Source organism: Microchirus variegatus (assembly GCF_963457635.1).
Source record: "Microchirus variegatus genome assembly, chromosome: 23".
NCBI lineage: Eukaryota > Metazoa > Chordata > Actinopteri > Pleuronectiformes > Soleidae > Microchirus > Microchirus variegatus.
This window is the reverse complement of record NC_139824.1, coordinates 19,208,960-19,236,459: the sequence shown is the minus strand read 5'-3', so window position 1 is coordinate 19,236,459 and position 27,500 is coordinate 19,208,960. Positions and strand designations below refer to the sequence as shown.

Here is a 27,500-nt window from a genome sequence, read left to right as displayed (position 1 = left end):
AACATGGAGAGAGAGTAAAGTTGAGCTGACAGAGTGATGAACAGGGACATGTGGTCATAGACACAGTAGAATGAGCTCACAGCTGATCATGACTGACTCTAACATGCAGAGTGTTGTTTATCCACATTCAGAGTGAGCAGCACTCACACTCTGACTGAGCCGTTCACAAATAATAAGCTAACACTGTTTCCTCCTCACATGAGCAGCAGACAGCAGCTCCCTCTGCAGCCTCATTACCAGGGGCTTCCACCACACCTACTGCACACTGAGCATCCCAAAATAGAAGTCTGACAGCAGCAGCAGCAGCAGCAGCATCAACATCAGCATCAGCATCAGCAACAGCATCAGCATCAGCAGCATCAGCAACAGCAACAGCAACAGCATCAGCATCAGCATCAGCATCAGCAACAGCATCAGCATCAGCAACAGCATCAGCATCAGCTTCAGCATCATCATCAGCAGCAGCAGCAGCAGCAGCAGCATCAGCATCAGCTTCAGCATCAGCTTCAGCAGCAGCAGCATCATCATCAGCATCAGTCTCCTCCAGGTCGTCTACAGTCTCAGTTTGTTTCTACACTAACTTCCAGAACCTGAATCATTTAGCTTCAGCAAAATGTGGAAGAGCAGGAAACAGAGAAGCTGAATGTGATAAGTCAAGATAAATGTGAGTCTGACACAAATACAACAAGAGTTGTTCATGGACTGACCTCTGTACATCTGTACTCACACATGTACTCACACACGTACTCACACATGTACTCACACATTTACACATCACATGTTTACTCACCAGTAGAAACGATTAGGAGCCACTCTCTCATGGACCAGCTGCCACCTCCTCCCAAACTCCACAGAGCTGTAGAGCTGCAGACAGACAGACACAGAGAGACAGACAGACACAGACAGACAGATACAGACAGACAGACACAGAGAGACACAGATACAGACAGACACAGACAGACACAGACACAGACAGATAAAGTAATATGAAGTAAGTGAAACTCTGACATTCCTGAACGTTCATATTTGAACAGATCTAAATGAGTCAAATGAACGATGAGCAGAGTCTTGTGTTTCCACAGGTGAAGTTTGTACACAATAACATCATTAATGCACTCACACATTGTTGTGTAGTCGTTGTGTTAAACAGAATACATCAAAAGTGTTAGTGAAGCTCTTTTGTCGTCTCTCACGCTGCACAATGATAAATGCGTTTACTCTGTAGCTTAAAACTGGAATTTAATGAGGCGTCAAACTTATTTTTACTGTTTCTCCCTGAACATTTTTCCATTTCACACATGGCTGCTCATGTGCTCTGTGTCAACAAGTGTTTATTAGAAGATAAGTTTGTTTGTATTCATTTATTTTCTAATTGTCTCCTGAAGGACGATGTGTAAGCTGCTGGTGTCCTGTGGACATCACCTCTCTTTAGCATCATTTAAAGGGACAGTTACAGCTGTGTGTGTGTGTGTGTGTGTGTGTGTGTGTGTGTGTGTGTGTGTGTGTACATCCACACAGGGGCGGAGCCAGACAGGAAACGCTACCGTGTGCTAATGCTAACTTCTGTTTGTTATTATTCTGTTTGTTCTTCATGAACACAAATGATTCTGATGCTGTGTCAAAACATCAGAATGGACTGAGGGAGGGAGCGTTAGTGAGTATACAGCGGCAGCACCAGCAGTGGTGGTGGTGGTGGGCGGGGCCTAGATCTAGATCTTATCTTAACTCATCTTATCTTAAACTGCTGAACAACCAGTGGAATGTTCTTCTCTTTTTTAAGTCATGCACCAACCTGTTTGCAGTTAACTCACTTATTAATATTCTAGCAATTCAGTTTACGTGTGTGTGTGTGTGTGTGTGTGTGTGTGTGTGTGTGTGTGTGTGTGTGTGTGTGTGTGTCATGACCAGCTGTGTTAGGCAGATACAAGCTGCAGGGGGAGGGAGGGGGAGGAAAGGGTGGGGGGGGGGGGTGCAGCAGGAAATCACTTTGACTAATTATCCTCCCACTGCAACTTAGTATGAAGCCAAGCAAGTGACAGTGAAGAGGTGAGGAGGAGGAGGAGGAGGAGGAGGAGGAGGAGGTGGTGGAACAGGAGGAGGAGGAGGAGGAGGAGGAGGAGGAGGAGGAGGTCTGTGGACTGTTGCAGGCTGGAATGGCTGCAACAGTCTCTCAATCAACAAATGCAGCAGTGCTGCCAAAGGGGAGGTGAAGAAATTGAAAGAGAAGCAGTTTTGTTGGCGGAGGTGAAGAGTGTGAGTCAGGACAGGGAGGAGGTGAGGGTGAGGAGGAGGAGGAGGAGGAGGTGAGGGTGAGGAGGAGGAGGAGGAGGAGGTGAGGGTGAGGAGGAGGAGGAGGAGAGTGAGTGAGTGGACACCTGACTCACTCACTCACTGACCAAATTTTACACAAATTGGATGATGTTGTTTAAAGGCTTTAGTTCTGAGTGTAATGTACGTTCTGAGGGAAAATCAAAGATATGAAGACACGTGTGTGGACGCCATGTTCTCAGTGTCTCTTTCTGATGTGACCTTTGACCCCTCTCACAGATACAGTATAAAGTCTGCACTATCACAGTGTGATCTTCTCTCTCACAGCAGACGAACACCTTCATTATTCATCACAAGTGAAACATTCGACCCAAATGGAAAGAGAAGCATTTTATTAATGCATTTTAAAAAGGGTTTAAACTGCTGCTCTCTCTTCTTCTGACTGTTCCTCAGTCACACGTTGACTCTGAGAAGATTCTGAGTTTACAGCTGCAGCTTTTAGTATTTAAATATGAACAAATACTAAAACTTTAAGCGTGATGTAAATGAAGTTATCTATGTTTTGAACCTTCATCGTCTCTGATTCATCAGATCACGTGAACATGTGACGTTGAACATCCACATGTTGAAGACAAAGGAGCTCCACGTCTTCACCACATCAATAAATGACAAGCTGATGTTTGTCTTTCACAACAAACACAACATGTGTTCAACATTAAAAACAACAAACACTGAGAGCAGGAAAACCTTCTCTTTTAAACACATCATTTATCTCCACAGGTCTGAGAACACAGACACTAACACCTGATCTTTTAGTCTCTGTCTCCTCTGTTGTTGTTGTTGTTGTTGTTTTTGGATGGACAATAAAAGATCATTTGATTTTAGTTGTACTATAATGTGTTGTTCTGCTCACACCTATAACACTTGCTACACCGAGTCATTTTGCAGATTTAACCTATGAATGAATCCTTTCACTTGAATACAGACAGATTTAGATTCAGCTCCTCCAGGATTTCAAATGTGAAAATCAAAGCATTTCATCTTTTTCTCATTGGTCAGTTCTGTGACTGTCAAACTGCCTCAGTTATGAAACCTGTGTTTGTTTCACATCAACTTCATCAACTCTGAGACAAACTCTTGTGTAACAGGATTTATCCACTTTGTTCTGAGGCTGTTACTGTTTCATCTGCTCAACTCCTCTTCATGCCCTGATATAACAGGCTGCTGCACTCCTCCTCCTCTCCTCCTCCTCCTCCTCTCCTCTCTCCTCCTGCCTCTAACTCCTCCTCTCCTCTCCTCTCCTCTCCTCTCTCCTCCAGCCTCTCCTGCCTTTCCTCCTCTCACCTTCTGGTCGTGGCTGTAGGCCAGGATCCAGTCCTCCTCCCTCTCCTCCTCTCCTCAACTCCTCCTGCCTCTCCTCCTCTCTCCTCTCTCCTCTCTCCTCTCCTCTCTCCTCCTCTCTCCTCCTCCTCTCCTCCTCTCACCTTCTGGTCATGGCTGTAGGCCAGGATCCAGTCCTCCTGCCTCTCCTCCTCTCCTCAACTCCTCTCTCCTCTCCTCCTCTCTCCTCTCTCCTCTCCTCTCTCCTCTCCTCTCTCCTCCTCTCTCCTCTCCTCTCTCCTCCTCCTCTCCTCCTCTCACCTTCTGGTCATGGCTGTAGGCCAGGATCCAGTCCTCCTGTTCAGGATGGAAGAGCAGACTGAGGATGTAGAAGTTGAGTCTGTACTTCTGATACGTGGCTCCTTCATCAGAGCTGATGAGCAGACTGCTCTCCACCTCTGGATCAGTCAGCAACATGATCTGAACACAGCAGAGAAACAGTGATGTTCAGGCTGCACATAAAGTGCATATACATATATCACACATAGAGCTATAGAGCTGTAAACTCTGCTCTGGTTCTTCTGGAGTTCACTAATAAAGTCTATTACATTAGGAATAAACACTGTAAGCTTTATTCATCATCCCTGTATTTGTTCTGCACATGTGTGAAGTGTCACATCTTCCTGTGACAACAAGGTTATTATGGTTATACTCAGGGTTAGACTGAAGGTGAGGGATGATGGTTTGATTAGGAATGGAAGTCAATGCACTGTCCTCAGAAGAGTAGCTGTACAAACCTTTGTGTGTGTGTGTGTGTGTGTGTGTGTGTGTGTGTGTGTGTGTGTGTGTGTGTGTGTGTGTGTAGTCATAAAAAAGTCACAACACAATGATGAGTCAATCAAGCCTGATTACCATGTGTGACAGACAGTGTGTTATTACTGTAGCTGCAGATGAGCTGGTACATACTCACACGGAATGAATATGTGTGTGTGTGTGTGTGTGTGTGTGTGTGTCATCATTCTGATTTCTGTTGTGTGTGTGTGTGTCCCTTCATGCTCACTGCCTGAGCTCAGTCAGGCCTTGAAAGCACTAATTTCCCATGAGCTTTTTTCTTTTCTTAGACATCCAATACGTTATGCCCAAATTCTGCCTCAGTCCCAGAGAATATAAACATATATATACACACACACACACACATGTGTAACCCTGTATACTGTGTATATATACTGACACTGTCTGTGGCCCCTGGTGTAACCCACTGTTACAGATGCATGTTTGTATGTTAATTGCAAGCACTTTGACAGTGACTTTAGTCTAAAAAAAAAAAGTATCTCGGAATGACTTGGTCGGCATCGCCCTGAACAAGGATCAATTAAAAATATTTGTAAACGTCTTAAGGAATAATTTAAATGAATTTTTGAAAATCATGAAATGATCCATTTGCCCTGATGCACTTTGACAGTGAGCTGACTTTCTTTACGAAAACAAAAACTATCTCGGAATGACTTGAAATTCACCATCATAATAGTCGGCATCGCCCTGAACAAGGATCAGTTGAAAATATTTGCAAATCTCATAAGGAATAATTTTCATGAATTTTTGAAAATCATGAAATGATCCATTTTCCCTGATGCACTTTGACAGTGAGCTGACTTTCTTCAAAAAAACAAAAAGTATCTCGGAATGACTTGAAATTCACCATCATAATAGTCGGCATCGCCCTGAACGAGGATCTGTTGAAAATATTTGAAAATCTCATAAGGAATAATTTTCATTAATTTTTGAAAATCATGAAATTATCCATTTGCCCTGATGCACTTTGACAGTGAGCTGAGTTTCTTCAAAAAAAATAAAGTATCTCGGAATTACTTGAAATTCATCATCATAATAGTCGGCATCACCGTGAACATGGATCTGTTGAAAATATTTGAAAATCTCATAAGGAAAAATTTTCATGAATTTTTGAAAATCATTAAATGATCCATTTGCCCTGATGCACTTTGACAGTGAGCTGACTTTCTTCAAAAAACAAAAAGTATCTCGGAATGACTTGAAATTCACCATCATAATAGTCGGCATCGCCCTGAACAAGGATCAGTTGAAAATATTTGAAAATCTCATAAGGAATAATTTTCATTAATTTTTGAAAATCATGAAATGATCCATTTGCCCTGATGCACTTTGACAGTGAGCTGACTTTCTTCAAAAAAAACTAAAGTATCTCGGAATTACTTGAAATTCATCATCATAATAGTCGGCATCACCGTGAACATGGATCTGTTGAAAATATTTGAAAATCTCATAAGGAATAATTTTCATAAATTTTTGAAAATCATGAAATTATCCATTTGCCCTGATGCACTTTGACAGTGAGCTGACTTTCTTCAAAAAAACAAAAAGTATCTCGGAATGAGTGGAAATTCACCATCATAATAGTCGGCATCGCCCTGAACAAGGATCAGTTGAAAATATTTGAAAATCTCATAAGGAATAATTTTCATTAATTTTTTAAAATCATGAAATGATCCATTTGCCCTGATGCACTTTGACAGTGAGCTGAGTTTCTTCAAAAAAACTAAAGTATCTCGGAATTACTTGAAATTCATCATCATAATAGTCGGCATCACCGTGAACATGGATCTGTTGAAAATATTTGAAAATCTCATAAGGAAAAATTTTCATGAATTTTTGAAAATCATTAAATGATCCATTTGCCCTGATGCACTTTGACAGTGAGCTGACTTTCTTCAAAAAAACAAAAAGTATCTCGGAATGACTTGAAATTCATCATCATAATAGTCGGCATCACCGTGAACATGGATCTGTTGAAAATATTTGAAAATCTCATAAGGAATAATTTTCATTAATTTTTGAAAATCATGAAATGATCCATTTGCCCTGATGCACTTTGACAGTGAGCTGACTTTCTTCAAAAAAAACTAAAGTATCTCGGAATTACTTGAAATTCATCATCATAATAGTCGGCATCACCGTGAACATGGATCTGTTGAAAATATTTGAAAATCTCATAAGGAATAATTTTCATAAATTTTTGAAAATCATGAAATTATCCATTTGCCCTGATGCACTTTGACAGTGAGCTGACTTTCTTCAAAAAAAACGAAAGTATCTCGGAATTACTTGAAATTCATCATCATAATAGTCGGCATCACCGTGAACATGGATCTGTTGAAAATATTTGAAAATCTCATAAGGAATAATTTTCATTAATTTTTGAAAATCATGAAATTATCCATTTGCCCTGATGCACTTTGACAGTGAGCTGACTTTCTTCAAAAAAACAAAAAGTATCTCGGAATTACTTGAAATTCATCATCATAATAGTCGGCATCACAGTGAACATGGATCTGTTGAAAATATTTGAAAATCTCATAAGGAATAATTTTCATGAATTTTTGAAAATCATGAAATTATCCATTTGCCCTGATGCACTTTGACAGTGAGCTGAGTTTCTTCAAAAAAAACTAAAGTATCTCGGAATTACTTGAAATTCATCATCATAATAGTCGGCATCACCGTGAACATGGATCTGTTGAAAATATTTGAAAATCTCATAAGGAATAATTTTCATTAATTTTTGAAAATCATGAAATTATCCATTTGCCCTGATGCACTTTGACAGTGAGCTGACTTTCTTCAAAAAAAACTAAAGTATCTCGGAATTACTTGAAATTCATCATCATAATAGTCGGCATCACCGTGAACATGGATCTGTTGAAAATATTTGAAAATCTCATAAGGAATAATTTTCATAAATTTTTGAAAATCATGAAATTATCCATTTGCCCTGATGCACTTTGACAGTGAGCTGAGTTTCTTCAAAAAAAACTAAAGTATCTCGGAATGACTTGAAATTCACCATCATAATAGTCGGCATCGCCCTGAACAAGGATCAGTTGAAAATATTTGAAAATCTCATAAGGAATAATTTTCATTAATTTTTGAAAATCATGAAATTATCCATTTGCCCTGATGCACTTTGACAGTGAGCTGAGTTTCTTCAAAAAAAACTAAAGTATCTCGGAATTACTTGAAATTCATCATCATAATAGTCGGCATCACCGTGAACATGGATCTGTTGAAAATATTTGAAAATCTCATAAGGAATAATTTTCATTAATTTTTGAAAATCATGAAATTATCCATTTGCCCTGATGCACTTTGACAGTGAGCTGACTTTCTTCAAAAAAACAAAAAGTATCTCGGAATTACTTGAAATTCATCATCATAATAGTCGGCATCACAGTGAACATGGATCTGTTGAAAATATTTGAAAATCTCATAAGGAATAATTTTCATGAATTTTTGAAAATCATGAAATTATCCATTTGCCCTGATGCACTTTGACAGTGAGCTGAGTTTCTTCAAAAAAACTAAAGTATCTCGGAATTACTTGAAATTCATCATCATAATAGTCGGCATCGCCCTGAACAAGGATCTGTTGAAAATATTTGAAAATCTCATAAGGAATAATTTTCATTAATTTTTGAAAATCATGAAATTATCCATTTGCCCTGATGCACTTTGACAGTGAGCTGACTTTCTTCAAAAAAACAAAAAGTATCTCGGAATTACTTGAAATTCATCATCATAATAGTCGGCATCACAGTGAACATGGATCTGTTGAAAATATTTGAAAATCTCATAAGGAATAATTTTCATGAATTTTTGAAAATCATGAAATTATCCATTTGCCCTGATGCACTTTGACAGTGAGCTGAGTTTCTTCAAAAAAACTAAAGTATCTCGGAATTACTTGAAATTCATCATCATAATAGTCGGCATCACCGTGAACATGGATCTGTTGAAAATATTTGAAAATCTCATAAGGAAAAATTTTCATGAATTTTTGAAAATCATGAAATTATCCATTTGCCCTGATGCACTTTGACAGTGAACTGACTTTCTTCAAAAAAACAAAAAGTATCTCGGAATGACTTGAAATTCACCATCATAATAGTCGGCATCGCCCTGAACAAGGATCAGTTGAAAATATTTGAAAATCTCATAAGGAATAATTTTCATTAATTTTTGAAAATCATGAAATGATCCATTTGCCCTGATGCACTTTGACAGTGAGCTGACTTTCTTCAAAAAAAACTAAAGTATCTCGGAATTACTTGAAATTCATCATCATAATAGTCGGCATCACCGTGAACATGGATCTGTTGAAAATATTTGAAAATCTCATAAGGAATAATTTTCATAAATTTTTGAAAATCATGAAATTATCCATTTGCCCTGATGCACTTTGACAGTGAGCTGAGTTTCTTCAAAAAAAACTAAAGTATCTCGGAATTACTTGAAATTCATCATCATAATAGTCGGCATCACCGTGAACATGGATCTGTTGAAAATATTTGAAAATCTCATAAGGAATAATTTTCATTAATTTTTGAAAATCATGAAATTATCCATTTGCCCTGATGCACTTTGACAGTGAGCTGACTTTCTTCAAAAAAACAAAAAGTATCTCGGAATGACTTGAAATTCACCATCATAATAGTCGGCATCGCCCTGAACAAGGATCCGTTGAAAATATTTGAAAATCTCATAAGGAATAATTTTCATTAATTTTTGAAAATCATGAAATGATCCATTTGCCCTGATGCACTTTGACAGTGAGCTGAGTTTCTTCAAAAAAAACTAAAGTATCTCGGAATTACTTGAAATTCATCATCATAATAGTCGGCATCACCGTGAACATGGATCTGTTGAAAATATTTGAAAATCTCATAAGGAATAATTTTCATTAATTTTTGAAAATCATGAAATTATCCATTTGCCCTGATGCACTTTGACAGTGAGCTGACTTTCTTCAAAAAAACAAAAAGTATCTCGGAATGACTTGAAATTCACCATCATAATAGTCGGCATCACCCTGAACAAGGATCAGTTGAAAATATTTGAAAACCTCTTAAGGAATAATTTTGTAGAAATACATTTTTTTAAGGGTTTTTTTTGTGACTGTGAGTCAATAAAAGTTGTTGTTAGTGCAGAGATGGTACAGTCCCTACGATGCACACCAGGACTTACATTTGCTTCAGAGATGGCCTTTAGTGTGACATTCTCTGTGTGCTTATTGTGTCAGAAATGAGAATACACACTGGCCCTTGCAGTCAATATTCTTATCAGCGTGCCACCGTATGGCAAAGTGTTTGTGCTCCCTCAAGACGCTGAGTCATCTGTCAGCACTCAGCTGGCAAACAGCAGTGGTGGCGCACAGAGCCACACAACAGCCACACAACAGCCACACAACAGCAGTTCATCAATCACTGGAGGCAGGTGTAACGACACAAACGTGAGCCACATGCTGACCAATCCCATCAAACGCTCTCAAACACTCTCACAACTACAAATCCCAATTAAGCTTGTGCTCAGTCATGGAAGTGCAGCACAGCTGGAAGAGAAGACAACTTTATAATTGGCTGAACTGAGGTTTCAAATGTTTCCACAGCAGAATATGGAGATCAAAGCAACCCTGCATTAAGTTCAGGATTTTTAAAGTCTGGCTCTATGAGGCATTTCTTACACAGGGATCGCACACAGGAAGTCCATCTCAACTCTGACATGGGATTACAAACAAGATGGCTGCCACACCTTGATTAAAGATTTACAAAATGAGTAAATGTTGTCATTTGTGTCACAGTTCAGGACACAAACTTCTCCTCCTTCATCCTTGTGTCTCTCAGCTCATCTCTACATCATCTCTACATATATCTATTTAACTGTGTTTCATTAATACTGAAGGAGTTAATGTCACACTATTTCATGATGGATTTGATTCTAATCTGAATTGGTGTTAAAACGACTGTGGAAAACAAACAACTTTTACTTTTGTATTTGTTTTGTCTTGATAATTTTGGCTGATATATTTATATTGTGTGTGTGTGTGTGTGTGTAAATGATGATGAGCATAAAAGGTTGAAAATGACAAAGGTTAATGAAGCGAGTGTTTCCTGGAGGACAGTGCAGATATGTGTGAGGAATCCTGGAGTTCTTTTGGCCGCTGTAGTGCCGTAAATACTCACAGAGAGAATATTAATGACATTAGCCTCACATTTTCCATTTCACACTGTCATCCAGTAATTGGATTGTGATTCCTCTCTATAAATCTGTGTCTCATTTCCTGAGGTTCTCATAGTGTTCTGTTCCTGTCAGACCAAGCAGCTACATATTGGAAAAGTGTTGTGATTTATCCTCTGTGAGTCCAGTCAATGTTCCAGCTTCACAGTGACAGCCACTTGGTTGGAAATGATTTAAAACAATAAGTTAATCCGTGTTTCCGTCTTTGATTTCAGAGCAACAACAAAAACAACAAAAACCTGAGCTGAGCTGGGATTGACAGAAGCAGCAGGAAGCCTGGAGTCAGACTCCATCTTAGATTTTAGATCAATTTTACAGACAAAGCGCGGCTAAATAGGAACAACAAAGAAGGTCAGGGCTGCAGAATGACTTCAGTTTGTCACAGATATTGTATACGTTGGTAAGAGAGGTAAACAAGCAGCAGGTCAGAGATGATATTTATTAAAACACCACCTTGTGCAAAAAAACCATGTGCAATAACTGCAATGCACTACAGGACACAGAGGGGGCAGCAGCATTCTTCCACTGTACACACCTGTACAACTGTTTTCTGAACCAATGAAGAAGAATGAATACGACCTCTCTGCATGTTGTCCAGCTCATTATTATCTGTATTTATAAAGCACTTTTCTAGTCTTGATGAACACTGATTTTTAAACGTTAATGCTGTTAATTGTCGACCAGAACAGAACGGCCACACAACACACACTGAAGGAGATTTATTCACATTTATCTGGCAGCTCATCCTCTCAAACTTTGTCAAGTTAAATAGTAGAAATCTGTAAACTCCAGAGGTTTTTCAGCTAAAGGCCTTTGTCGTACTGCAAGGTGAGTGATGACCGTGGGCTCAGACTGAGTCTTCTCTGAATCAAGGACCTCAGTCGTCCTTCCCTCAGGAAAGTCTCTGTACACACACACACACACACACACACACACACACACACACACACACACACACACACACACACACACACACACACACACACACACACACACACACACACACACACACACACACACACACACACACACACACACACACACACACACACACACACACACACTACTGTAGAGGTGAACGTAGACTGGATCATTAGCAGTGGTTGTGAATGCTCGACATAAAGATTTAAAGTTTACAGCAGATGAAAAGCAGCTCCAGGGACAAAACAAGTAGATTTGAATCTTTCTGGTTTACAGTAACACGACCATGAAGCAGGAAGTCTCAAGTCCAAACCACCAAACCACGGCTCCACAGTGTGGATGCAGACCTGCTCAGGGTTCAACAGGCTGCCGTTCTCCTGTATGTTAATGTTAATGAATATTAATGAACGTTAATGAACGTACTCGTATACACACTTTCTTCTGTCTCCAGTCTGTTTTTGTGGTTCATGTTCTTGAGAACCAGGGTGTGGCTCCTCCTCCTTCCTTGTCTTTGCTCACTGACTTCACAGTGGTCCACATATCTGTGCTAGCATCACTCAGCATCACTGGTGATGTGAAGACGGTTTAATCAATGCTCTAAAACCTCTGAAGACTTTATGTGTCAGTAAATACTGTTCACTTTAGTGGAATTCTCTCATGACATCATCCATCTGTGTCTGTGCCAATAAAACAAGAAATACCACGGGGGGAAAGTGGGAAGGACTATCATTATTGGGCATTTTGTCAAAGTCTTTCTTTAGATATCAAAGAACAGACCGAGAACCTGAAATAACGTACAGTAGAGAACCTGAAACAGGAGACAGCTTCTTGTGTCCTACACTATTTTACATGTTGCTATAGGAAGTCAAAGCACCAGAAAACTCAAAGGATCTTTTAAACTTCTACTGCTTAAGCCATGTTCATTTTTCAATCATATACAAACACATATATATTCTCATGATTGTCAAGTCAAATAAAAGGATACTGATGGTAAACACGAGCTCTCGTTGTCTCTAAGTGAAGATAACTCTTATAACTCTGACCTCTCTGGTCCAGGTGCTCTCACCTGTTTGATTTGCTTCCTCTCTGAGACATTTACACTCAGACTAATTAAACAGTGGCTGACATTTTCGCTCACACACTCACAGACGGCTGCTGCTGCCAGGCCTAACAAACTGTAACATGTCAGTTTCTGCCTTTCACTAATTGGCGTTTCCATCCAGCTGGACCTCATGGCAGAACATAGGTTGGAAGGTGCAGAGGCTGAGCGTGAAAAGCCAGATTCATTAAGTACGAGTGAACACAGACTCACAGGATAAATTCAGATCATTAACCGGCAGCAATTCTGCTTTAGACGTCCTCATCTATCTTCAGCTGCTGAGATAATGAATTCTTCATCGTCATCATTAATAAATAACAGGACAACATTTGCCATGTTGTGGCTCCTTTGACTCAGAATAGTTTAGAACGACAAGATTCTTTACAGGGGAATTCATGTCCCTGATCCACTATGAAGTCTGTCCACAGCTCCTGAGGTTTACCAAACACATCTTCTCTGCATCTCCACGGTTGTCACCTGTCTCCGTCCTTCTGTCCATCTCCATTTATCTCTGCTGTGTCTGTCTGTGTGTCCTCACAGTCATTTAGAGCTGCAGCCTGAGGCCTGACAGATGTTTCATCTCCTTCAGCATCCACCAAACCTCCCACCACCGGAAAAACAATCATTCTACCAGACGCTAACGCTGCAGCTACCTCTGCTAAAGACAAAGACACTAGACCTGAGTCATTACAACACGTGTCCATCATCATCATCATCATCAGATAATATATGTAGTCTTTGATTCTGAAAAGTCTAGAAAGTTATCACTGCATCTGTTCAGTTTAAAATGTAAAGAAAACCCAGAATAAACCAATCTGTGGTTAAGTGTCAAACAAACCCAGGTCAGCAGTTAGAAGATAAAGCACATCCTCTGTCCTTCAGGACGATTCCTGGTTTTAAAGGAACATGAAAACACTGTGAACACTGAGTTCACTGCTGTAAGATAAGGAACACACAGCTCAACCTGAACACAAGGAGATAAGCAAAATATTACATTTAAATAAGCTTTTATTCAATGGAAAACTTTTTTCAATATTTATACCAAATATTACACCTGTAGCAGGTGTAATAGTGTAATAGCAGTTTTAATTGTCTGTATTTGGTCTTGAACAAAACTCCCTTGTTCCTCTTTACTGTTGAAGGAAACTCGAGACATAAATCACGGTGTTGTGCAAATATCTCGACTCCTACACAATATTCAGTTATGAAAGTACAACGAGACCTGGAAACAAACTCTTGATGCAGTCGGTGTGAACGAAGCATAAAAACCCAGCACAGTTCTGCTCACACACACACAGTCACTAACAACACACCAGTCTGCAGGAATTTCCACTCATGACTAATTCTGTCACTATCTGAATTCAATACATAGATTAAGTCTAACTTTTTAAACAGAGGCTGAGTTAGAATTCAGAGGATTTTCCTCTGTTGAATATGTGATGAATCTCCATCATCATCTCATGATAGAGAGACACTCACAAACCATGGAGCTGCTCACAGTGAGGCTTTGTGACGTTTGTTAAAGATGAATCACTTTGTTTTTAAAGTTGCAGACAGTGATGGAGTCATGAGGTGGAGCCTTCATCATCCTCATCATCCTCATCCTCAGTTAGATGAAGAGCTGAGGGCTAAAGGCTGCACCACTCTCTTTCTTCTCTACACTCTGCTCTTCACATCTCACCCTTCACATTATCAAGGTCAAAAGGTCAGATTGATGACTGCTTTACAATGAACTTGGCTGATATCTTGATTCTAACCTAAGCCTGGTTATGATGTCATGATGTCTGCTGTCAGTGTTTGAAAACTTTCATTTAGATGAAGTGACACAGAGTTAGTAAAGCAGCAGCTTCTGTGTCTCCTAACAACAATCTGTGAGTTTACACTCTGCAGATATATCATAGAGTAGATTGTGTTTGTGAGACTGTGACAAACAGAGGACAAAGGTCTACGTTTAATTGTTTCTTTAAGAATAGTAAAACATCTTCTTTTCTTCTGGTCTAATCATTTCAAGATTATATTTGTCTTTCTGCCAAACTCTTTAACTTCTTATCTTTTTTTCTTAAAGTCTCTGAAAGCGAGAGAATCAACACAAAAGAATTTGCCGATGCAAGAAGTTTAATCTCAGGCAAATTCATATTCCACCCACCTGACCAAGTGTTGATGCTCAGGCCTCACAAGGTCAATATCACACACACACACACACACACACACACACACACACACACACACACACACACACACACACACACACACACACACACACACACACACACACACACACACACACACACACACACACACACACACACACACACACACACACACGTACACGTGTACATGTACATGTGTACACGTACATGACTATGAAGCCAAAACATGAAAATGGATGTAATTGCGATGTTGTCACTCATTTTTCTCCATGAGGTCATTTTCCCACAAACTCTCACTCTACCATTCTGTTTCTGTCCTGATTTACTTCAGTGTGAAGAGAAGGTCTTTGTCTTTGTGTCCATCAGTGGACACACTGCTGCTCCATGTGTGTGTGTGTGTGTGTGTGTCTGTAAATAACTGTGTGTGGGAAGCAACCACAGAGTTTGAGAAAGTGTCTCATCTTTTTGTGTCTAAAATGTGTGTTTGATATTCTTGTCTTTAATTTTAGCTTCGCTAACAGGACGGATGGTGAGGTCTGTGCAGCCATCTGTCTGTCTGAGTCTGAGTCTGAGTCTGGAGACGCTGAACACACTCTCTACATTCTGTAAACATTCATGATGATTACCAAGCACCTCAGGTTAGACATGGATACATCCACCCACACACACACACACACACACGCACGCACGCACCCCCCCCCCCCCCCCCCAACACACACACACACACACAGAGCTGGAGTTGGACTGAAAATACACAGAATTGTCCATAAAAAGAATTCTGCTGCTCAAACTTCAACAGTTTGACTTTGCTTCACAACAGAGATTTACAACACAACTGATGACTGACTCATATGAGCTGTTAATAATAATAATAATAATAATAATAATAAAAATAAAATCAATAATAACAAACTGGAAACAGCTCTTCAGATTTGAGCTGCAGTATGAACCAGAAACAATCTAAGATGATAAAGACAGTTCAGTGGAGAGAGAACAGACTTTAACAGAGGATCAGACTTCATCAGTGTCATAATGACCTGAGAACACAACTGTTGTCATTAACAGAAGCTCAGAGTCGCTGCTGTAGATGTCGACTCGTGGTTTTGCTCATATCATCCAGATCTTTACAAATGTCATGTTTTGCCACCAGAGGAAAGTGTGAGTGAGAGTGAGATCATTAACATGCAGGACTGTGTCTGTGTTAGTGAAGAGGAAGAGGAAGAGGAGACAGAGTCTCTTTATGTTTGTTTCCATAATCACAATGATTCTCCTCTCTGACACTGTCAGCTCTTCACATTTCATACTCACTGTTTTAATCACTGCAGCTTTAAAGACTTCCTCTCTTTAACAGAGTCTCAGTGTTTTCCAGTCAACTCAAATGCTAATGCTCTTCTCTATTGTCCTGAATGCTGCGCTGCCTCATTAGAAAAACCTCAGAATCTCTGCTCAGGCTTTGCCAAGGTCTCACACAACATTCACTGTTAATCCCATTTACAAGCAGTGGCTAAGAAGCTAATGTGCAGCTCAGTCTGTAACTCACTTCACTTATTAGAACATAACAGAGGCTCCATGATAATCAGCTGAAGCATCATAACCATAACGAGGCCCCGGGCTAAACCTGAACAATCTAAACTATGATCACACTGTTCACCATTAACCAAGTGTCTAATCATCTAGAAAGAGGGAATCGTCCTGTCTTCACTTCTCTGTTAGAATCTAAATGTGACTCTTTCCACTCTAAAGCAGACAAAACAACCTCAGAATATCTGCAGATTCTCCTGAACGTTGTGTTCACAGATGATTCTAAAGGTGTGAACACTAACAACCAGAGGACAAATGTGTCTAAATATCTAGAACCACGACAGTCACAGGAAAACACCTCCACACAAACTGACCTTAAGTCCTTAATGGATCAGTTTTAATGGAACCTGAACAAAGTGATCCAAACAAACATGAGTGCAGGAAAATCACCACAACACTCAGCATTTACTGATGATGTGTTGTTTTTAATGAGTTTTTAGCTCCAAAGCAGCTGAGAATAAACCTCTGATTAAGAGTTAAGTGCTTCCTGAACATTCATTACCTGCTCACAGGACCTCTTCTTCTTCACTCTCAGGTCTAAAGAGGTTTCAAGATGTTCTTCCTCAGTGACATCCCTGCACTGCACACAGGAACTGATCCATTTACACACTTCACGTCTTTGCCTACTTTGTTTGTAAAGGTTGTGAAGTGAAGGATGATTAACATCATTAAGGAAGCTGCAGTCATTCTGTCACTGGTCACAGGTCAGAGTTAGATCATGGACAACAGACCAGGACAATGACAACAGTGATGCTTCTACTGCACCAACTATCACTCTTTCCCTGGATCATCACCATCATCAGTGAAGACCCTGAGACCATGTCACTGCTTCACAACTGAAGGAAGAACCAGGACCAAATGAAGCTCTGTGTTATTATACATACATAATAAATATATATATATATAATCAGTGTCTTTACTTTAACTCCTTCTCATCATTATCGATAAAGTTTTGGAAAAACAGAATAAAAAGAAACTTTAGGGCAGATTTTCACTGCAGGAGGATCATGGAGGAGGTTTGTTTACTGTCAACACAAACCAGTCTGTCTGTGTGTCTGTGTGTGTGTCTGTGTGTGTGTGTGTGTGTCTGTGTCTGTGTGTGTGTGTGTGTGTGTATGTGTGTGTTTGTCTGTGTGTGTGTGTGTGTCTGTGTGCATCACACCAGCTCACACATTCAATCCTATCCTCACCTTCCTCTTGTTGTTAGGGCTCACATAAAGGTAGCTGAGGATCGTCTTTGCTCCCACTTTGTCGTTGAGTTTCTGGTACGTCGCTCCGTAATCTGTGGACCTGAAACATAATCAGAGAGGTTTGATCAACGCTCGACAAACAACTTATTGTTATTGTAATTAAAAATCTTCCCTCGAGGGTGAACACAAACTTCTGAGGTAATCAAGTCCACGCAAAACAAAGCACACGGACCATCAGTCATCAGAGTGTGTGTGTGTGTGTGTGTGTGTGTGTGTGTCACAGAGAAGTTTTACTTTCAGTTTTATTTGTCTCTGTCTTGAACTCTGGACGTCACATAAACATCATGACGAGCTCAGAGAACCAGTGATGAATTCAGTCAACACTGTAAATCCACACAGATCTAACTCAATATATCTGATGCTGTTAATGCCCCACATGCTTTAGTCCACTTTAGTCCACATCAGTCCACATCAGTCCAGACCTGCAGGATCCTGATTAACTTCCATTCATTTTACTCCGGAATTACTCACTCAAAGTTTCATTTTCTGGGATTTGCAGAAAGAATAGAATGAACCTGAAAGGTCTATTTCTTTATAGTGTAATAAAGTCATTCACATAGTAACACGTATTCACTCTTTCACACACATAAAGAGTTAGTAACGTAATGTAAATGTCACCTGGTCAGTAATAAAAGAATGTTCTTGACATTAACTTAGAATCATTAGAATCATGATTTTATCACATGTAAAATAAGTTAATTTCCATAATCAACAGAATCATGAGTGTGTTAATATTCCTCATGTTTACATCATCCAGGCAACAATCAGTGTTTTATATCAATATCTATCATTCAGACTGTTTTACTGAAGGTTACAACAACTTTACTTTGAAGCTCAATCGAGGAACTTAAAGGTGATTTCAGAGTGAACACTGTCTTCACTACAGCTTCTTCTGAGGAGTTTCCATAAACAAACAAACAAACAAACAAACAAACAAACATAAGAACTCATCGTCATGTTGGCTGAGCGGCCTTGTCCTTCCCAATAAAGCTCAGTGTTCTGCGCGCGCACACACACACACACACACACACACACAATGATAAATGAGCTGATTAAACACATGTAGTCCCCGCCCCCTTTTGATCATCATTACAAATTAAAAATATAAACTTTAGGTTCATAAATTAAACGACTAACCGTGACCTGATTTTATGACATGACAAAATGATGTAATGCATATAATTAATTAACTTCATGTTCATGATTAAACATATAAATAACCTGAGAACACAATAGTGTACAAGTATACAATAGCAGTATATACAAATATACAATACAGTCTTAAACACAGTTAAACACAGTTAAAGACAGATATTAGGAGAGAAGCAGTCAGTGATCAAAGCTCATGTATAAGTGAGTCAATGGATCACTTGATTCTGCCTTCTCTTGTGTAACAGACTTCAGGCTAAAATAAGCCAGGATAACTGACATAGCCCGGCTTAATCCCTTGTCCTAGTTCCATAGGACAGATGTGGACTTCTTTTTCCTTTAGTTTCCTCCACTCTGAATCAAACAGGGTGGGAATAAGAGCTCTGCCTGTAGTCGGCTGTGATTGGTCCATCACTCTTTCTCTAGAGCTGACATGACGTTCAAATAGTGTGATTTGGAGCAGAGAAAAAGATAGAAAAGCAGTGAATGTCTCTGTGGACGACACTAGGATCTCTCAGAACATCCCAGTCCTTCATGATCTAATATTGTCATATCAGCCTTTATTTAGCAGTGAAAAATAAGCTGAAGGAAACTCAGACTTTCACTGCATCACCAAACAACTGTGTATAAATATGACACAAGTCTATTTTAAACATGTCTTATATTAAAGGCTGATCCTTCATGGTGAACATTCAACTTTAAAAAGACTATTTAAAAGAAAGACAGTGTTTAAGACTGTAATTGTGTGTGGGTGATAGTTTAATGTCTTCCGGAAGAGGAGAGTTTAAATATGGAGGACGAGGGAAGAGGCAGATTTGTTGGTTAAAATTATTCAAGGTCAGTTCTTGTGTGTCATTTCAGAGATTGTTATCTGTTTTTAAATCTTTGAATATTTGGTTTATTTGTGTGATAAAATGCTGTTGAGTGTTCTTAAAAAACATGAGAAAAGGATGGAGCTAAGTGCATCACTCCCTCTGTGTGCTCATCATAGCTGCTCCAGGCTTTTGGACAAATGCTAATATGGTGTGATAAGCTTACCTCCATAATGAACTCTCAGTCACACTGTTCAGGTTGAAGTCAAAGAGTTTGGTCAGCATCAGAATCACCTGCAGAACAAAAACAAGCATGGTGATCAATACACCGGCCTATTGATCGAATGTCTGCTGAGCAAGGTAAGAGCGCTAACGATGCTAAGAATGCTAAATCAAGCAGAGTCATCTGAGGAAGAAAGAAAGCTCATATGTTATCGTCACAACAGGATATGGGATGTAAAAGTCAGTCCACTTCCTCTACACATCTGTGTGTTAGTGTCAGTAAGACCTTGTTCACACCTGAGCCAAACCTTAACTTAACTTAAGCCTGACTCAGCGTCACTTTAATCTTAAACATGTTTAAAATGTAGTCGTTTACGTTGATTTTTGTCCCATTAGGAAGAAAAGTCCTCATAGCGTGACTGTGTAAACAGACTTAGGTCCCCACAACATAAGGAATACCCAGTACACACACACACACACACACACACACACACACGGGGGATGACTTAATGCGTGGCTCTGTAATTATTCCAGACTCATTAGTTAATCACAGCAGATTGATTCTGAACACACCAGTGTAAATATCCTGTGAACAGTGAACAGACCCTGAAGGTTCACAGGATGAGGAAAGTGGGTCAGCCCAAGTCTTCAGGGACAAAAACATCACATTTTGCTCGGAGCGTTAAAGAAGCAAAGCAGCGCGGAAACACGCAATATATTTACTTTGATACTGGAGGTGTATTTGAAATGAAGAAAGTCTTCACACAGAGTGCTGCAGCTTCACTTTCACAAAGTGTCAACTCTTACTTTAGTTGTGTTTCATGTTGATAATGCTGAGTGTTGACAGTTAGTGTCTTCTCTGATGAACCTGCAGCACAGTGGTCAGGTCACATGGCGTGGGCCAGGAAACGCTGCCAATGTAGAAAAAGTCTCATAATGTTCTCTGATGAGCTGCTGCAGCCTTCACTCTAACTCTGCTCCAGGGGAAATGTTGCTCTGCACTCGTCTCTTCATATGATGTCAAGACAAGTCCATCAAATATCAATATCAAGGATTAGCTCTCAGTGAGAAACATGCTGCTGTTTCTGCAAACCATGGGAACATCTGCTGCAGAAGAAGTGTCCACACATGCTTTTTCTTTGTTTTCTGTAAACACAACATCGTTTCAGGAAATGTCTCCATCCACAGGAAACCTGGAGAAGACGGTGAATCCTGGAGAAGAAGACGGTGAATCCTGGAGAAGAAGACGGTGAAACAACTGTATGACTTGTGTGACTTTGTCAAACATCTGCAGCTGTGTGAGGTTGAAGCTCCTGTGATCAGATTGATGAAGTTTGTCAAACATCTGCAGCTCCATGAACACTATGACTCAGGGTTTGTTGACTGTTGTTTTGCAGAAAGATAAAAAGAAAGTGTTGAAAATGCAGTGATTGAGGAGACGACCTTAAATGTTCATGCTAATCACTGAACAGGTCTTTTACAAAAGGTTACATTCATTCACATTCGTTAATGCTGTTATAAGAACTTACTTTTGTAATTGTATTATTATTATTATTAGATTCACTTTATCTCACTTTAATTCATATTTATGTTGAGTAATGCTCTTGTGTAAACTACTTTCTAAAGCTGTGTGTATACACACTATAATAATGTTATTAATATGACAGTGTGTGTGTGTGTGTGTGTGTGTGTGTGTGTGTGTGTGTGTGTGTGTGTGTGTGTGTGTGATGTGGGAGTTCCCTGAAGTGACTTGGCTTGATGAGATAAAGCCTCTCAGTGTGTGAGTGCAGCAGTTCTTCACTGTGCAGTCATCAGTGATAAAGGACATATGCTGCACACTGACACGCTGACAGTCAGCCCTGCAGCCTTCTGTCACTGTAAACACTGCCATCAGCTCAGCTTCCTGTCCACAGATGACCTCTGACCTCACACACACACACACACGACAGTGAGCAGCAGGACTGTCATTCATCACTGTGTGTGTGACAGTTTCAGAAGACAGATGAAGCATTTTAACATGTGAGCTTACGACATAGAGAGAACTCACCATCATAGGATACTGTGACAGACACACACACACGCACGCACGCACGTACGCACACACACACACACACACACACACACACACACACACACACACACAAACACACACACACTCTCTCGTCCTGGTTTCTACTCATGACTCATGTTCTTTGACCTTTGACTTTCCCCTGTGACGATGATCAAAGTTGTGATGAAGAAGAACAAACATGACTGTGTGTCAGGATCAGTGTTATTAGAGCAGCATTATAAAGACCTGTCACATGTGTCTTTGCTGTCAGCTCTCTCTCTTATCTCCTCTTTTCTAATTGTCCTTGGATGGAGGACAGAAAATATCATCTTCATTCCCAAACATAGACAAACAACAATTAGCACTCCCTGAGGCAGAAGAAGGCAGAATAAACAAGTTATATTCTCATTATTATTATTGTTGTTATTAGCAAACACAGAACAGAGTGTGAGGTTCATGTTCTTCAGGGCATTTGAAAACACTTTGTTTTCCTCACATCTCACTTTGGTAATCATGAGAGAGCAGATTTCTCTGAGGGGGGGGGGGGGGGTGAGAGAGGGAATAATCTCAGACAACAGAGTGAAAGAAAGAGAGAGAATAGAGGATGGAGAAGAGAGGTGGTTGGTGCACGGACGCATTAAATGAAACCATTTTGTGTTAATCAATGAATTCACTGTGTAATGAAGACTCAGAGAGGGAAGTACAACACACACACACACCCCCCCCCCCACACACACACACACACACACACACTGTGGAGGATGTAAATAGGTTTCACCTGCCAACATTTCCAAAAAGCCTCCAGTGTATGTGTGTGTGTGTGTCTGTACATGTGTGTGTGTGTGTGCGTGCGTCCGTATGTGTGTGTGTGTCTGTATGTGTGTGTGTGTGTGTGTGTCTGTATGTGTCTGTATGTGTGTGTGTGTGTGTGCGTGCGTGTGTGTGTATGTGTGTGTGTGTGTGTATGTGTGTGTATGTGTGTGTGTGTGTCTGTATGTGTGTGTGTGTGAGTGTGTGTGTGTGTGCGTGCGTCCGTATGTGTGTGTGTGTCTGTATGTGTGTGTGTGTGTGTGTGCGTGCGTGTGTGTGTATGTGTGTGTGTGTGTGTGTGTGTCTGTATGTGTGTGTGTGTGTATGTGTGTGTGTGTGTGTGTGTGTGTGTGTGTATGTGTGTGTGTGTGTGTGTGTGTGTGTGTGTGTGTGTGTGTCGTCACATCTTCCTTTCAAAGGTTCATCACTTGCAGCTGTCGCTGATTTAAAAGTCAAACACAGAGACAGAGAAAGAAGCTGCTGCTAAAAATAATGGATCTTGATCTGAGTTAATCTGACTCTGTCAGGATCATCATCACTGAGAGGATGATCATAGTCTCTGTTTACACTGAAACACAGATATTATATGTATATCCATTCAAACTGAAACAGTCAGGACAGTCAGGACAATGGTGTGTGGAAGTATTTTGGCTTGAAAACGGTCAAACGTTTTTAAATGATGTCTGATGATGAGTGATGTTTGTGAAGGACTCACTGTCACATGATGTCAGATGAATCTTCTCATCATCAGCAGATTCTCACTCTTCTCTGTTTCTCTGTTTCCTCGTTCACTCACTTTTCAACTCACTTCTCAATGTTGGAGATCGTTTCCACGTCTAAACGTCTATTTTTAACAGTTTCTTCTTTCTGCTGTTTGATCCACGCTGACCTGTCACTTCTGACCTGTCACTGTTACTCCATGATGACTATGATGACTATGTACATATATATATATATATATATATATATATATATATATATATATATGTACATACACCTGTTTATGGTGAATGGAAAGAATAAAAGCTTGAGACACCTTCAACGCTGATACAAAAATGTTCTGCATTTCATGTCTCTACTTCTGTGTGTACTTGGTCATGAATCCAAAAGTCACCTTTGCAGTAAACTTTAAAACTTTGAGGAGTCGATACAAACACAAATAATTCATCACTGTCGAGCGTGTTGTCATGAGAGGAGATAACTTCTTCAAATTATTTAAAGGAAATGCAGAAACACTCACCTGTGGCTCAGATAACAGATCACTGTGAGTTCACCACCAGCTCCCTACGCTGAATAAGAAGCTCAACAACAACCTTGTTATTGTTAACGTTGCTTCAAAACCAGGTCATTGACAGAGTGAGAGTCAGTCATGTTACACACAAACATGTCAGACTTTCAGACTCATGTAAAGGATAAACCTGCAGGGTTTTAATCAATGACCACAGATTCATGTGCCTTCAATGTTTGTGAGAACTTGTGCTCAGGTCATGGTGTGAAGATGATGTGAGGATGGATTCTGATAAAGTCAACAGATTATGAATGATTCATGTTGGGATTATCAGGAGCATCAGTGGTTGGGTAAACTTGTAATAGGCTGATAAAGTCATTTAGGAGAGGGAACAGTGGGAATAATCTGTCAACTTCCTGAAAAGAGAATCACGCCTGACTGATTTTTGCTTAGTTTCATGCAGTTCAGATGTTTGGGGATTAGGGATTAGGGATGTGGCACCTTGAGTGGAGCTAGATTAAAAGAAGTTGTCCCAGGAGCTGCCAGCAGAGCAAAGTGATGCTAACTAACAAGCTCTGCTGATGCTTCCTCCTCAATCTCCCTTTGTTCCTATTACTCAGAGTTAAAGATTCCCTCTCCTCATCATTTGCATTTGATTAAAGGCGATTAGATGAAGCAGGGTCAGAAAATAAAGAAATAAAGAAAGAAACGAGCTCAGAGCTTCACTAAACCTCCACTACAGCTTCATCACCTCAGATGAAATAACGTCTTTTACCCTAAAGTCAATCTTGTTCAAATGAGTGAGTTCTCTTTGTTTTAAAGAAGTTAACAGTAGATAAAGTCAACATACAACACTATTGTTGGTTTGTCTCAGCTTTCTTTCATTTCATGACAAACGTTTGATTAAACAAACACAGACATGGTGTAAAATGCAGAGCGTGACACTCTTTTGTTATGTGACCACATTTCTCCTGCATTAATTCATGGTGTGAATGTTTACTACATGATAACAAACTGATGTTCATGTTCAAAGTGAAAGTAGAAAAGGACAAACAGACTTTTTCAGAGAGATGCAAGTGTATCATGCAGGTCATGACTTTGTCTGAGCACCACAATAATGAGATGATCAAGTGCTAACATCCCTGTGGGATTATGGAGCACAGACTGACAGAATATATGAGCACACGGACTAATCTACAGATCACACAACGACTGCAGCTCTTCCATTTCAAGAGATTAGTCCGTTAATTGAGTCTTTAATCACCAAACAGGGAAATGGAATTGTTGGAGAACAGTTAACTAAAAATGAAGGGAATAAAAGTTTGGATGAATTTGTAAAGTTAATACCAGTTTGTGCCACAGGAGGTGATCCTGAGTAACTATAATCTCCAAGAAGACGAAGTCATTTACAGATTATTCATTCTTTCCTCAAGCTCATGATACACAGTGTTGACGCTGATGCTGACGTCACATCGTACAGGAGTTGAACCACTGCTGTTGGTGGGTTGTGATTGACAGACATCATTCTCACATCACTCACGCACGCACTCACGCACCCACACAGGAAGTCATTCAAGGCCAGGAAGTGAAGCCAACCTCAGCCTTGGCTGTGTCAGGAGTAAATGAGCTCTGTGCTGCCACAGGAGCAAGTGTGAGGAAGAGGAAGAGGAAGAGGAAGAGGAAGAATGAAACGCTCAGGATTTGAGTCCTTTCTCTTCCTAAGTATCATCTGAATGAAGCTCAGTGGATCCACTGCTTCAAGCCTAAGTTCATGTGGAGGACATGACCGATGACTTTCTGCTCTTTAAACAGTCAACCCTCACATCACTACGGCTACATTTATCATTATTAACATTAACAAACAGTGAAACATCTTATTTGTAGCTGGTCATTTTCACCAAAAGCAATGATTTGCTCAATGAATCTCACAGTTTTTACATGTTTTAACACAGGTCATGTAACATGTAAGACTGTGAGCTGTGCTCTGGGTACAGACGATTCAAGTTAGCTCAGTGTGGATAATGCAATGCTAACAAAGTGACATGGAAAGATGAAGAGTGATCTCAAAGGTGTGATGATGAGGTGAAGATGTGACACAGCTGTCAGAGTTCATCTCCTAAAGCCTGAGATTCCTTTGACTCTAATGTAAACATATACAGTCACTCTTGTCTTCTGCTGCTGCATCAGTGACAGAGCAGCTCTCCATGGAGCGTAGCTGTCCTCACCACCTTCATCATCATCATCATCTGTCCTTTACAATCAATGCAGCTGTGAGGCCTGGACTGTCACAGAGCACTGCTCCGTACCAGGTAACTCCATATATATATACACTAAACACACATATGTGGGAACCTTATAACTATTCTGGTCATGATGATGATGCCGACCAACATGTAACAGGGCTTGTGATTGGCCGTCTCTTTGTGCAGGAGGTTCCGTTCAGAGATGTAAGTTCTGGAGTGATTTATTGTTGACCTGCTTCTGCCAACAGCCTCTCAGGTTCTGATGATATTCCTCAAATGATCCAATTACTCACTGTGTCAACGTTTGAGTTCACACAACAACTGTTGCCTTTGGAAACTTCCATTGGAGCTGATCCAAGTTAATGCATAAATAAATAAGTGTCTGAGGGGGGGGGGGGGGGGGCATAGAGAGTAATAAGAGGACAGAGTAAAAGTCTCTGCCAAATTAAATCTGTGGATCATCCACTGTGGTGACGCCCAAACAGAGAAAAGTTGAACGTTTCTTCACTCTAGACCTTTATATGTCGTAAATCATACATTTGAAATAAAACATAATGCATGGAGTCAATATTAAATACATGTTACAGGTCACTCAAAAACCATTAATAAGAGATTATTATTTCAATAATCAGAAGATGCAGGTTAATATAAAAACTGGCTGTATTAATGCTGCACTACATTTATAGTTTGAAGGTCAAAGGTCATTACTCAACAGGAACATCCTCTGAACCATGTTATCCACTTGTATTGCTAACAATGGCTAACAATTGCTAGTTAATTAAAACAACTGGAACGCGGTGATCTTGCAGTGACGTCACTCACTATTTTCCAGCATGAGTCGTGTGAGACTGGCCAATAAAGATAATATAATATATAAATAATATATAATAATAAAGATCTGAATAGACAATGAGCCGATAACGAACGTTATGTGTGTTGGAGTCAGAGAGTGAATCAGTGAAAAGGCCACTGTCCTCATTTGTGAATGAAGAGGCTTTTTCACACTCATGTGTTCTGAGTGTTCAAAGCTTCTGTGAAAGAGGATTTAATGCTCTTCAGATTCTGTGTATTCAGTCAAATGTAATTGTTGTTGTGTATCAGGAGATGAGGGTGAACAAGACCAGGGAGGAGGATCACGACATTCTACTTCTGTCTAATTTGACTGATCAGTTTCACTGTCTGCACATTTACCTTCACAGTTAAAAACTGGCAGCATCCTGCAAGAGAACGTTCAAACGGTCAGGCTTTTATTTTGTAATAGCTTCACTGTCTGCAGGGAAGAGCTAACAA

The 27,500-nt window shown here is 40.0% G+C and overlaps 1 protein-coding gene across 1 annotated transcript in view; it reads right to left on the bottom strand.

The window, feature by feature from the left end:
• The window catches only part of LOC310943984 (VPS10 domain-containing receptor SorCS1-like), a gene marked incomplete at both ends in the record, with an annotated part of 78,282 nt that overhangs the window by 20,817 nt on the left and 29,965 nt on the right, over positions 1–27,500 (bottom strand). Inside the window, 4 exons of the mRNA XM_083909680.1 lie at positions 791–864; positions 3,910–4,068; positions 17,637–17,736; positions 19,884–19,951. Of these exons, the coding sequence (XP_083765806.1) occupies positions 791–864; positions 3,910–4,068; positions 17,637–17,736; positions 19,884–19,951 (401 nt within the window). The remainder of the gene's footprint in view (positions 1–790; positions 865–3,909; positions 4,069–17,636; positions 17,737–19,883; positions 19,952–27,500) is intronic.